This window comes from Lissotriton vulgaris, chromosome 3_1, assembly GCF_964263255.1.
Source record: "Lissotriton vulgaris chromosome 3_1, aLisVul1.2, whole genome shotgun sequence".
Classification (NCBI taxonomy): domain Eukaryota; kingdom Metazoa; phylum Chordata; class Amphibia; order Caudata; family Salamandridae; genus Lissotriton; species Lissotriton vulgaris.
In genome coordinates, this window is record NC_141689.1 from 1,541,007,796 (window position 1) to 1,541,022,761 (window position 14,966).

Consider the following 14,966-nt stretch of genomic DNA (forward strand, 5'->3'; position numbering starts at 1 on the left):
TGAGTCACATGGATGGAAGCAATAAAAGGTGCGTCATCAATTTAGTTGAAATGTTGAATGTAATTGTCTACTCTTCAAGAAAAGAAGACAAATCAGTAGGATGAATAGCCCTGCAGGCTAATAGGCGGTTTTGTTTTGCTTAATTTTGGTGACATTATTTGCGTCACAATTTTTATTAACAGTTAGCATAAATAGACTTTCAAAAACCCAAACCATTTTCAACATGACAACTTTCACAATGTACAGCGTGGCTGCACTGATGACAAGAGATCATTCGTGCTGAGAATAGCATAATTATATTGTGACTTGTGGATTTCTCCACTGTATTTTATAACATCGATTGAGCTTTTTGAATGATTAATGTATCCATATACCTTACTCAATTATTGTACATCTCTGTAAAACTGTTGAAATTTAGGTCAACGGAAGTGGAAATCTGGCAAGCAAGGTCCTGTGTTCAGCAGAAGTGAAACAGGGGATGCCCTTAATCCAATAGTTTTTTTTTTCTGATTTACCGGAAGTATTAGCTAATCCCGCCTAATTGGAAGGATAACATGCCCGCTCTCTTCTATGCAGACGACATGGTCTATGGCATAGTTTGTTAAATCTCTTTAAAAAGTAGAACTGTCGCTTCCAATGAAGAAATTAAAAGTCAATTAAGTTGACTGGGAAAAGAATTGGGGATGTCCTCTCCTGCTTGCTTGATACAGAAGTTATGAATGCCAGGAACGTTTCTCTTATGAATTTAATTGCAAATTCAGTTTTCATCTGGAGGGTACCAGAGAAAAATCAACATGAAATATTGTTTGTTGTGGTCATATAGCTTAGACCAATCTGATTGCTTAACAGATGAGGGGGTTTCTAGGTCCGCGTTTTAAGTCATCTTAAAAAAAGTCTAGGAGTGTGTTTTTTTAAAGGATCATTTTAATTATTTGGCTTTAAGGCGTCTTGCCTTTGAGCTCTGCACAATTGTATGTGGTTTTGGATAAATCAAGTTCCAGTCTGGGTAAGGGGAAGAGAAGTAGGCCTGCAAGCTGCTTCGAAGAGGCAAAATCAATACTTCACATGTGCTGTGCTTGTCCTAAGTTCAGTAATTTGTTAAATGGCAAATTAGGCCCTGGTTACCTTTAGGAGAGTTTGATTTTATTTGCAAATTGAAGACTCTGGGTCGACTCAAATAAGCACATTTTTGGATTATCTAAAGTGTTCTATTTTACAGTGGTCAAGGGTTCCGTTTGCATTAACCCATTATATATTGTTCGAAGTGCATATGTTTGTTAAAACTTAGTAAACTACAAATTTACCTAGAAAAAAGTTTGATCGATTTTCCACTAAATTACATTTTTGCTGTTTGTCCATGTTACGAGTTACACTGTGCAGAGGTACCAACCTTACCAAGTCTAGAATCGTCAATTAAGGCGTTCATACATACCCACTTAGCAATAGGACATCCCAGAGAGCTTCTGCCTTCTTTTCCTGTGTAGACCACTCTCTCTAGTCGTATAGCATCACCCTTCTCGCCAAACCTATAAGAAAAATGTAGAACATTACAGATATTATAATAGTACATGTTATCAGGAAAACCAAGCGTTCTCTTTTGTCAGAGAGCCATATGAGAAAATGCTCCTAAGAGCACAAATACCTGTACCTAATATATTTAAATGCCGAGAGGGCACAACATATAAACCACTCTAACTTTAGAAACTGATCAGATATATGTTTTTGCTTAGTTTACACTCAAAAAGCATGAACACTTTCTTGTACCCGAGTAGACTCTGCCGTAGTTCACATAAAAGGTACTGCCAGACTTTATTTAACAGAACAAACACACTACTACTCATTTGTTATCTACACATTTTTATAGAATCATCTTCCAAGCAGCTACTGTTGTAGTAAAGAATGCTGCATTTTCCAGGCCCATTATCATTAGGACAAACATATCTGAAGAGGTAAACCGACCTAAGTAGAAGCCTGTCTTTAATAGTAATTTGTGTTTCTAAAAGATATGTTTTATTTTTCACTAAAAGGTAAATATTTAAACCATATTTAGTATCCTAGGGATGGTGTGGAACTGCTTTGTTGGTACTAAAATAAAATACAATGAGTTCGACCATGTAAATTACTATTTAAAAATCCTGGGGCATATTACCAACAACTAGTGATAATTATCGTTATGTTGGTTTAGCGGCGATATTTTTATCGCCGAGCTGCGGCGATTTTTATCGCTTAGGAGCCTTGCTATTATCAAGGTTTATCTCCTAAGCGATAAAAATCGGCCAAAATGCATGAATATCGCTGTAAAGTCAGCGATATTCATGCATTACCGAGCTAATGCTCTTAGCCATGTTATCCACCTACCATTGGATAACATGGCTAAGAACTGCTATGGGGCAGGCGTTAGCTTTTGGAGATATTCGCGCTTAGCGTGAATATCTCCAAAAGTTGGTAATAGGAGATAGCGATGTTAGCGACTGTTTCCAGTCGCTAACATCTTGGCACGCCCACTTTGCATGACATTAGTGATAAATATCACTGACATGCAAAGCGGGGCCCAAGATGGTTGCTATCTCCTACTAGCTGTCGCTAACTGGTGTTAGCGACAGCTAGGTAATAGGCAGATAATTTTATCTCCGCTTTCTTGGCTTTTAAAGCCAAAAAAGCGGAAATAAACCCCCTTGATAATATGCCCCACTGTTTCTAGCATGGTATCTCTGGTACCATACTAGTGGTGAATGTCAGTCGTTACATAGAAGACCATTGCATAAGGAGTCATTACATTATATTTTTGACATCGGAGAGGCATTACATCAGGAGCACCTTTACATTGCATGATTTGCATCTCTAGTACTTTACTATGCACCTAAACAGATATTACTTTTAACTCCTTTTAATTTCATTGATATTAATATTAATTTTTAAGATATCACTTAATTGACATTTATACATGTATAATATATATTTGTGTATGTATATATATATATATATATATATATATATATATATATATATATATATATATATATATATATATATATATATATGTGTTCTTGATGCACTTGCCAGCGATGTAACATCCCTCTAAGTAAGGCCCCTAATGTATTGGTACCATACCCTAGTGGCAGATTGAGCAGTAAACAAGAGCCAATTAACAATAACGTCCAGCAGTGTTTGAGAACCATTTAGATGAGTTTAGAGGGTGCAGTAAATCCAAGCATTGAGCAACTTTGGGCAAAGAAACGGCATGATACTTTAAGAACAAGCACTGGCATTGCCAATAGGTCTCGCAGTAGGAAAGTTGGAGCTATTACAATTGCAAATAACAATGCCTTTTATTTTTGTTTTCATTTTAAAAACATAAAGGGCTTTGTCATTTACAAAACCAATAGCTCCAACTTTCCTACAGCGAGACCTATTGGCAACGCCAGTGCTTGTTCTTGTTGGAACATCGCCAGCGGCCCAGTGGGTGTCTGAGTGGCCTTTCTAGTGACAAATGGGCGCTCATTACCCCCGTTTAGCAACCGGAAGAGGTGTCACACTCCCTTTGTCTCGCTGGGCCGGCCCATTAATGTGTGCACATATTGAGCGGGGGCAGGGGGCCTGAATAGAAGGGGCCTCACTTGTTTTCAGGTGTGTTTCTCCAGTGCAAATGAATGCGTGCATTTTTTTACCACCTTCTTTGAGGAAAGGCATTATGCAAATGTGGCCGATTTTTTTGTGTGCCCGGGCCGATTTTCAATCCCAATCCGACCCTGCCACTACATGAGTGACAAGAATAGAGCAACAGGGTTTGAGCTGCATATGTGATTAGAGGCAGGTAACGCTGTAAGAAACTGAGACCAGCTGAATAATGCCAGGACAGGACTCCGAGACAAAACCTTACATCGTCACTAGTTACACAAGACTGCATGCTGTACCCGATCACCACAACAAAGGGGTCCAGCTCAGATCATTTGTACGCGCATGTATTTGAACAGCTGCGGAAATGCAACCACACGGAAATACTGGTGAAAACACGGACAGTGCACTTCAAGCTCCAGGAGACACACCATTCCACCTAGGCACCGTCACATCTGTCTGCTTAGACCTTTTGCAGACGGAGAAATATTCTCTTTCATGGTATTTGTTGTTAATTTCCCGTCTAGAATTTCTAATATCCATTTTCTCAACATTCATCTTCCTTAAATCGCGTCCAATAGCATTCTGGTTTTCCGTCCTAAACCACATCGTCCGCGTTGAAATAATAGGCGTTGACATTAGTGTACTTTTCAGTGCAATGTGCGCACTGTGCCTTGAGAGCACGAGAGCTAAATGACGGCAAATAACCGCAGTACAATGTTGCTGCTCAGGGGTGAGAAGCAAAAAAGCCACACGCTCGTGGCACCTGGAGAGCCCTCTGATGGCGCCAAGTGCACGACGGGAGCTCCATCCAGGTGAATGCAGACGTGTTAGTTAATCTCAAACAGCAATCACAAACTGTTAGCAACACAAACTCAATGTCAAAGCAAACAAACAGAGTGCCTGCTACCAGAAAACCACCCGCACTGAAGTCAAAATGGACTGGAAAAAAATGTCCCTTGGATTACTGCAGGGATGTCAAAACCGCGTGTCACCCAACAATGTGAAACGTGAATAAAATGCGTACCACGCAGTATGTGATCGAGTAGCGTTGTATTGTGGTTATTGGCACTAGCGCCCTGTGCTCAAACCCCTTAAAACCTGGCCTAGAAAACAACGACAAATGAGATAAATCGACTGCGTGGAGTTCATGACACATAAGGAGCGGCTCCAGATGCCCAGCCTGCGCGGACGCCATGGTTTATTCAAGTGCGTGGACGTGGCAATTTATTTCAATAGTATACTTTGCCCTCGCGCTTTCGTGCGCGGCCATTGCTCTGTTCATCATCACGCGCATGAAAGCAATTTGTCCAAAAATGACACTTCAAACAATTGCTCTAAAGACCATTTGTGCTGAGATAGAAAAGCGTTTTGCATAAGTGATGAGGCTGCGGGAGGTGCTGCATGAACGGACATGAATGAAGAGGCAAGGTGTTACAACCGGATTGGAAGATGAATGCACTAAAACGTTCGAGGCAAATGTGACGCTATACCTCACAGTAATATACATATGGATTGCCTTAGGAGGATGTTTTAGGTGAGTACTGTTTAAGCCATGTTGTAAAGTGTCCTAAATGTACCAATTACAAGATTCTACGAGAAATGTATACAAGTAAACTATTCTGAGACTATTTATTTAGAAATACAGTAACAGGGACCAAAGAGGCACACAGAAGCGAATGCAATGAAGCGACATTGCTTAATCTGTTATGTCCACAAGCCATCTTGGTCAGCTAAAGGATACAAGCTGGTCAGGTGCACTATATCCACGCACTTCAAGCTTAAGAAGAAAATATTATAGAAAACCTGATACATTCTCGCTTCAGTGAGCAGTGGAGCAACTATCGGGGGCCGGGTGCAAATGCAATGCACGAGGCGTCTTGTGACGGAAGCCGGATGGGGGCGGGAGAGCCTGGGGCGGGATTCCGAGTGAGGGGAGGCAGGCGGATTAGGAGGGAAGCTGTATGGGGGCGGGAGAGCCTGGTGGGGGGCGTAAATAAACAAGCGTTGCCGGGAAACTGAAAGTACGGCCGGCCTGCGGCCGGCCATAATTCAATTAGGGGAGGAGAAGCCGCAGAGCGCACGCTGGGCGAAGCCCTTTGATGTGCTCTGCAGCCGTGAACGCGCGTGCTTGTTTGGTCACGTGATTCACGTGAACTCAATGAAAACCGCAGCGCAAGAAGCCCTTGGTTTCACGAGGATTTTCGAGACATGAATTCTCGTTCCGCTCAATGCGCTTGCGCGCATTGATAGGTCGCGAGACCTAAAAAAGGTGGGCGCAAGCCTAAGGATCAGTAAAAGCCATGTTCTGGAGCTAAGCACACTCCAACTGCCTAAATCTCAAAAATCGAAACATGCTTGAGCCATGTTGTGTACAATGTTTCCTTCAGTGGGTTTCTGGCAGAGGGATTTTCTACAATACAGAGCAACTATGTCAGAAAGTGGTAATGCCCTTTGCAGCTAAGCCTTGAATAGGGTCGGACAGATGACAAATACTTCAGAAAGAAGTCCTCATGTAGGAAAAAGCAAGGCACCACCAACAGGGATGAACAAAAAACAATTATGACTGCAAGCCAGAGTATAAAGATTTGGATGTGATAGATAATAGCAGTTCTTCCACCACCCAGAAAACACAACCGTAATTTAAATGCAGTAGGGCACAGATTCAATAGGACCCTAGACCAGGCTTCAGAAACTAGGTCTTGAATAACAGAGCAAGTTTTTATTAGGTTTGTTTGAGATACAACCAGATTTAAAATAAATGCATTTGATGTCCTTTAGGAGGTGCATTTCTGGAACCATTTAATTTGTGCAGGTATGCTGTACACTAATGCACTCGAAAAGCTTATCCAGGTTAGTTTGTCAATCATTTTAATTCCTAAAATGTGATGTTTAGCAGCCTCCAGTAAGAAGCTCCATTCTTGGTTCTGGTGTTCTGGCGTCCACCCTTTTCTCACGTGCCTAGCCCGCTCTTCTGCCCTTTATCTCCTGCTTCTCTTCTGGCCCCTCTAGTCGTTCTAGTACTGTCTACTGCCATTCAGACATTCTGCTACAGCTCTGTGCCAGTCAGTCATTCTGCCTTGTAGCCATTCTTCAGACTCCAACTACAACCTTATGCCAAATGTAGCCTCCTCGCTACTCTATCCAATCCATTGTTGACCAATTACTGCGTCAAGCTTCTTCAACATAAACCAAATGATTATTATGACTCACCCAGAAGTTCCAAGTTTCCTCTTGCGCCCACTAACACTTAGTCAGAGTCAATCAGTTAAGGCTGCCATTTTGCATCTTTCAATCCTGACCTACTGCAATACTTGGAATGCTGTAAAGTGGACATAATCCACTGCTGTGCGTGGTTGATGCAAGATCCTGCCTTAAACTGTTAGGATGGAATTAGGATAACAGGTCATCCATGGGTGGAACTTTACTGGTTGTTGAAAGATCCTCCACTGACCTGTATTCTCCTGCCATCCCCAAATCTGGTGATAGAGAAGCAAAGGTTTAAGTAGGGAGGGTACGCAACTGGGACTGCAGGCGTCATTGTACATATTTAGCAGATCTCTTTCTGCTGCTTTACCTTTACCTAGGTTGGAAAAGCAATGCATTTTCTACATATTGTCTACTACGCAATTGTGTTACTATCATAACAACATTAAATATGTACAAAATAGTGCTGATTGCTGTACAAGTAGGACCACGCACCATGAGAACAACGTTATACCTTAAAAGTTGTTTGCCTACATTTAGAGACGCCTTGCCACATGTAATAATATATAAACCCTGTCCTGAGGAGGCCTAAGAAGAAAAGGCTGAAACGTGGTCACGTCGACACTTCTAAAGGAGGAGTTGTTGTAATTTGAATAATTTGTATATTTGTGAGGTGCCACGCTATAATTAGGTCCATTAATTCATCCCACCCTAGGTGTGTCACCTGGACTACCTCCAAGTGGTTCACCCTGAAGTTCAAGGGGGACACTATTGAGAATTATTCTTGTAGGGTTATTGTGTTATGTTATGTTGTATATATAGATTTGTTCTGTATTACAATATATGTCATATTTTGTGTGTTTATTTCATTGATCAGGTGTCTCTGCGCATGTGTATTTTGAAAATGTTTAGATATTTCTTAAAATAATATGAATTTTGGAGAGGGTAATTAAATCTGCTCTTCTCATAAATTGTTATATATTTTTTCCTTTTATACCATTTTCTATATATATAAATTTCGTCCCATACCTAGGTATAAGAGAAAATTTTGGGTATAACCCTGTTGATTTTGACTGGAAGATCCTCCACTGACTGTATTCTCCTGCCATCCTCAAATCTGGTGATGGAGAAGCAAAGGTTTAAGTAGGGAGGGTACGCAGATGCGACTGCAGGATTCATTGTACATATTTAGCAGATCTCTTTCTGCTACTTTACCTTTACCTAGGTTGGAAAAGCAATGTGTTTTCTACATATTGTCTACTCCGCAATTGTGTTACGATCATAAAAACATTAAATATGTACAAAATAGTGCTGATTGCTGTACAAGTAGGACCACGCACCATGAGAACAACGTTATACCTTAAAAGTTGTTTATTTTAATGGTCAGGCGTTTGTATCTGAGTTAGGTTAGCTTGCCTCAGAAAAATGCTGCTGTGCCAGGCCCGGTTGCACAGTCCAGAATGATTCTAGGGCTGCAGTAGGTAGGAGACACAATATTTTACGTCCTCAATTGGCTGCATAGACTTCCCTTAAACCGGTGGTTGGTGTCATGCCCTTGACACTCGTTCACGAGTCAATGCATAGAGGAGAAACTAGAACTCAAGAACATATGTCTAAACAGCTCCCCCTTTAGATAGGCCTCTGTTCCGGAACAGCGTCCAGTGGAACATGTGCCCAGAGACCAGCCTGAAGGGGGCGTGGCTTTCTCATGAGCTACTCTGACCTTCTACAATCAGAACAAGAGACTCAAGCTCCAGGAAAACTGCACCATTCACTCACCAACTTTTGGAGAAGAGTGTGTGTGTGTGTCTATTCTGGGAGAGGAAATAGCACGCTTAGCACACACACAGTGTTTCAGACAGCGGTCGAAGTTCATTAAAAGAGGCATTTGCAATGCAATAGGTCTCGCATTTGCGAGAGTTAGACCAATTGGTGTTGTAAATGACAATGCTTTTTACCTATGTGCTTGAGTGCAGTGCATGTATGTGTTGTGGAATGGAATGGAATTATGTGGGTTGCATTACAATTGTTAGCAGTGGAATTGTGTGGTGTGAAGTGTATGTGTGCACTGGAATTATGTGACATGGTGAATAGATAGGGGTGAGAGCTGCATAGAATAGATAGAAAGGAAGATAGAGAGGGATAGGTAGTTTGTACAGGAAGTAGTGAATGACAGAGAAGCAGAAAGAGTGTATGAGAAATAGAAAGAAGGGGAGAGCAGGCGACAGATGCATAAAGTGGGTGCGCTTGTCTATACAGAAGTCACACCAAGAAGAAGAGGAGAGCATGCAATTGAGGGACAGAAACCTTGAAAAGGCACACGAAAGAAACTGTACTTGAAGAACTGAAGTTAACCACATTAGAGAGGCAGGGAGAGTCTTGTGAGAAAGCGAGAGAGAGGGGTGCAAAAGTATGCGAGAGAGGGATAGAGGGATGAATGGGAGGGCCACTCAGGGGGGAAGTGAGAGGTGGACCAGTGCATGGCGTGAGGAGGTATAGGAAGGTAGCATGTGTGGGCAGGCAGTATAGAAAGGAGGCGGCGTGTGAGGGAAGCATGAGAGGGGGCAGTGGGATTGTGAGATGAGAGGGGCAGTAGGGGAGTGGGAGAGAGTTGACAGGGTTGGTGGAATTACAAAGGAGAAATGTGTTGGTTTGGAATTGTTTGTTGTGGAATTGTGTGGTGTGAAGTTGTGTAGTGGGAAGGTGTGTAGTGGAAATATGTGGCATGGTGTACTGTGGAATTATGTGGATAATAGTTAAATGGTTTTACGTTTACCACAATTTTGCCGGCGCCAGCTCTAAGGCTGTGTGATCGGTGCCACAGCACCGGGTGCTAACTTGGGGGTGGGGCAGTGTTTATAAAATGGTTTTAAAAGCACCTGCTGCCTCCTTCCTTGTGTCCAGCAATTGTAAGGCAACCATAAAAATGTCAAGATAACGTTGGTGATTGATGGACCTGCTGCAGTGAGATCAGAGTTTTGTCTAGTGGACGTTTTAACTCGACATAAAGTAGAGCAGGAGGTTAAAATGTCTGCTGCAAGGCATGTGTCCCATGCAGATCACAAAGTGCATATAATGTAAATAGGTCACTGCAATACTTCTTTTATCAGGAGATCATTTTGTTACAAGTAGTTTGTAAGTTTAAATCCTAATATAGAACCGTGAGCTATTGACTGCCATCAAAGAGCTGCATGCAAACTGCACGGTATTGATTAGAGAGTGGGGATTTTTCCCCCAGTCTTTCATTATCCTAATGTTGCAAAAAGAGTTCACTTTGGTAGAAATCAGTTCTTTTTAGTAAAGCCAACCTCCAACCATGGTGTTATGTTTTAAATTCTGAGTTTGAGCTTCTCCAGACCAAGCATTCTTAACTATACTGTCTACCAGTGGGGATGACTTGTGACTCCTACACCTTGTAGTCCTCTGTCTGATGTAACATTTCCTATACACTGATTTACACACTTAGGACTCATTGTCTCTGTGCAATGTGTATGTGATGTAAAGTGCTCTGACACCTTACACTGGTATGAGTGGCACTATAAAAGAAAAGAAATACATGAGAGAGAGAGTGGTAATGGAGACTTGAGGGGCACTGTTAAAGGGTGATAGTGAGGGAATTCTTGGAGAAGGAGGTCATTGATGGGTGCCAACAAACATTGTTACACCGGCGTCACCAGCGCTAAAGCCGGTCCTGAAGTAGAGTGATAATGTGTATTATGAAGTTAAATACCCAATGCGACCAACCCTTTTAACACAGACCACTGGTGCCCCAAAATAACACTGCATCGGCAGACACTGACGCTTTCAAATCATCATTAGGGGGTGTGGGAATGGAAACAGTGCATTCTGTAGTAAATTCAAAAACAATAACAGTTATCCAATGCATGGAGAGAAGGAAACAATGTTTTTCTTATCACAATATGGCTCCTAATGAGATTACCTCTCAAAATACACAGACCATAATCCTGCTGAAGAGCCATGAGCATTCCTCTCAAAAATCTCTGAGCAGTAGAAATACAATCCACAAGAAGGCTGTGCTACTGTTTTACTTTATCTGGTTTTGCTGTACTACAATTGTGTCCCCCTTGTCCAATGTAATGGATTAGTTGAAGCACTCCTCGCTTTGGAGTAGCCAGGGTCACTTAGCCTTCAAGTCAAACAGCCTCAGCATGGAACCCCCAGCCACCTCAAGGTTGAGCCTTGCTTCGAAGTCTACTCGCATAGAAAGCTGTTCAGCCAATCTCTTGGTAACCCTTGAGAGTGCAGCTTTTGAGGCAGTGGCTCCATGTGAAGTCCTCCCGCAACGGAATCCCTAATGTGGGGAGAGGGTGTGGGTGGCAGAAGGGTGCCCACAGCAGTAGATTGCACAATGGAATCCAGGACATCAAAATACAACATTGACTAGCAGCTTTAAAGTGTCAGTAGCAGAGATGAACAATAGTTGTTTGTTCACCCTGAAACATTTCACTAATGCGTTTCAAATATATCTGTACCATGGTCTGTTGATTTGATGGCAGTGCAGTTGGTTCAACACTCAATTATTGGAAACAAATTACCTGGATGACAAATTTGCAGTTGTCAACTCAAACCATGCTGCAGCAAATAGCAAAATGTAAGGATTGACCCCGTAGATGGCCTGCAGGCCAGGGGGGACCAGCGGGTTCAGGGGTAACAAAGGGGTCCCAGCAGCAGGAGCGGGCCTCAGTTCGGCCATGCCTAAGCCCAGGTCCTTGTCAATTCTGTGTTACAACTATGTAGCCGCTTATGAGCTTCCAGATGCCTCCCGAGCAATTGGGAAAAACTTTGCTCGCTTCCCAGTAGTTCTGGCGGATCACTGTAGCCGCCTGTTGCTTCTGTATAGAGCGACCTGTCCTAGCTCTCTGATTGCCTAAGAAGTTGCCAATCAAAGGTGTCGTTAGGTGGAGCTTCAACACAGCTTTTCAAATCCGTGCCCTGAGGCAGCGAGAGGCACAAGTACTTTGCAACTCATTGTGCGACGTGGACATTTAGCTACGTCATAGAAATAAAAACAGGACATACGTAAACACAAAAAAGGGACCAGAAAGAAACCCCTACAATCATCCACACATGTTAATATATAATCCTTGAACTACACGCATTATTTTTCAGCAGTCAATTTCCATGATATTAAAATGTGAATATGAAATTTGGTTTCAAGCTCTTATTGTTTCTAATACCTACACCTGAACACATCATAAATGCAAATGTTTCAAGTAAGATTTTGTAATAAAAACTCAGCTTAGTACACGGTTCATCTGAAAAACACGTTCATTTGAAATCTGACTGCAAACTAACTCGTGGGGGTAGTTTTAAGCAGAACAATTACCATTCTGGGATGGGTGTTGTGTTTGTCGAGATGAATGGGCAATAACAGCACTGATCAGATACAAAGCTGAATACTAAAGTTCTGCAGTTGGCAGGGCTTTAAGTGGGCCGGTCGTGCCATACATCAGCTGGCGATGGGAGCCAGCATTCTGAAACAGTTCAGAAAAACTCACTGGTGGGAAGCTTAGAAAGCCCTCAGTACAGGGAAGAAAGCTACGGCTTGGCAGCGAGCCAGGCAACTGAGCTCAGCTTTTTGTAATGCACTTCACTTTTACTTAACAGCTTGCATAATGCCTCTGTCATGTTATGTTATGTTATGTTATCACAATATCTATAGCGCACTACTACCCTTATGTGTCTAGGTGCTTCATCTCCAACTCTAACCCCTTCGCCACTAATGCAACTTCAGCTCAGCAGGTTTTTGGCTCAACAGCGGAGACTCGGACCAGATTACAAGGCATCAAAGTCGGCAGTTTGGACACTGCATCCTCTCCCAGTATCAATAACCTAGCAAACACAAGCAGCGACGTGTGAGGTGGTGGTGTGTGGATGGCACTGCACAGCAGGTTTAAGTGGACATTAAGGAAACTGCGAGCAGCAACGGGCGCCATAGCAAGAGACTAGCAGGAAACCATGAGTGCAGACAACTTTAAAGCTTGGAAGTCGGCTCCTCTAAAATAAAAAATAAAAAAATGTGGCAAGAAACCAACATACATACTCAGAAGTGAAAGGCCACACGTAATAGGGCCAGTAGCCATTGGCAGAGGCAAAACCCCAAAAGGAGGGACAAATATATGTGATTGACTATTGAAAAGGAAGGAATTTCTAAGGGCACATGAAGGAGCAAATGGAAAGCAAAGGACGTGGTCTAAGCCCACAGAAGAGATACAGCATGTCTAGAGACAGTACATGCGCGCTTCCTAGGCTTGACCCAAAACGTAGGGGTACAGTGATGCTGCACGCAATGGGGTGGGGTGGGGTGTGGGAGTCGGGGAGTGGGGTCAAAGGCATGGCTTAAAAACTAAATATTTTGCTACTTTTTTTCGATAGTTAACCTTCAGATAACTGCAAATAAACTGAGGCACAGGTTAAATGAAAGTTAAATGAACTATTGTACATTATAAAACCACTATTAGTTAATGCATAACAGAGGTCTGTGTCTGTAATCAGAGAGCCACAGAATTAAATCCTGGTTGGCACAGTGGAGAATAGTGATTTGTGTATGTTTAGTGCTACGAGCTCCCAATCTGTGAAAGAAAGCACCGTGAACATGTAAGTATTTATTTTAAACTAGCATTAGACACAGGCTAAGATATGCTGCTACAAAGGGGTTTAAGATTAAAAAAAGTGCTTCCAAAACATAGATTTTAGTAATACCCAAATTGTACGCAATGCATTTATTTTTTATAACTGTCTTTTAAAAGCACACACTTCACACATCAGCCTTGCAATACCACTAAAAAGGAATAATAGTGTGTAATCAGGAAGCTTCAAGGCATTTCATCAATTAAATACAGTACATTTGCAGATTGACCAGCTGTGCATATTTGCCTTTCTTTCAGGCAAACACACAGCCTGGCAAAAAGGCGTGTTTAGCTGTGTGCCCCTATCTTGATTTCACAGCACAGGAGACTGCTTGCCTTACGCTTCAGCTGAGGCATTTTGAATGCCGGAATTAACCGTCCCGGGACAGTTGTCTTTTTACAAAATCTAGGGGAAAGGCTTTTCTTAACCCCTTCCATGTGGCCGCGATTCTGCGCCTGTGCTGCAGAATCGCGAGTGGGTGGGTTCATGACAGCCCTCAGCCGTCATCAGCACACGAGCACCGTAGTACAGTCACATTGTGCCCCTCAAATCCCACCCACTTCGACCACTGGTTTCAGAAGCCAGTGTTCACAGGAATTTGACGTTTCGCCTCAGAAAGTAAACGTTTGGGTGTCTGCGACGTGCATGTTATAATAATAGAATGGAGCCTGCAATACCGATATAAAAGCCCATCTCTAATTTCTAATTTACAGGTGATTGTGATATTTCTAGTTGTTTGTAATAACGAAATGACTTAGCTGTTCCACTGTAATAAGTTAATATGGTTGATTTCTGACATGGTTATGGTTGATTTCTGACATCACCATGCCTGATGCCAGAACCAGCAGTCAGGGTGAAAGGCAGGTCACTGAGCACAATTACAGCTGCAGTGTAAGCAATGAAAAACAGAGCAGGCTTTTTGCTGCTTCTGATCTGTTTTTCAAAAACGTACAATAAATAGTGGAAACTAGAAATGTATGGCACTTTTTTTCAACGCAATAGGCCATTATAGGAAAGACAAAATCTCTGTATGTTTCTCCACTGAGCAGCGGCATTTTTTAATGTTACTGAAAAAATATAAATTTTAAGCACATTAATGACTGCTTTTGGAGTGCTTACTTTTGCACTATAGATGCTGCTTTTCTTCTTCATGTCTTCAAACTAAGTCTTTCTTTCATACGAAAGAGCAACACTTAAGGGCATATTATCAAGCAGGGCGTTAAAAGTTATCGCTGTTTTAGCGGCAGAAAACTGCAGCTAAAGCGGCGATAATGGGCTTGATAATATGGCCTTGTGAATTCCAATAGAAACCCCTGTTCTGGTGTGAACATGGACTTCTATTGGAATTCTCCAGGGCATATTATGAAGCTCATTATCGCCGTTTTAGCGGCAGTTTTCTGCCGCTAAAACGGCAATACTTTTAACGCTCTGCTTGATAATATTCCCCCTAGTATTTAAGCATTTTGTGGAAAGAGTGATGTTATGACCATATA

The 14,966-nt window shown here is 42.2% G+C and overlaps 1 protein-coding gene across 1 annotated transcript in view; it reads right to left on the reverse strand.

Annotated features, from left to right (window-relative positions):
* TET2 (tet methylcytosine dioxygenase 2) overlaps positions 1 to 14,966 on the reverse strand; it is a 214,354-nt gene that overhangs the window by 41,843 nt on the left and 157,545 nt on the right. Inside the window, exon 4 of the mRNA XM_086962040.1 lies at positions 1,433 to 1,526. Coding sequence (XP_086818166.1) covers positions 1,433 to 1,526 — 94 coding nt within the window. The remainder of the gene's footprint in view (positions 1 to 1,432; positions 1,527 to 14,966) is intronic.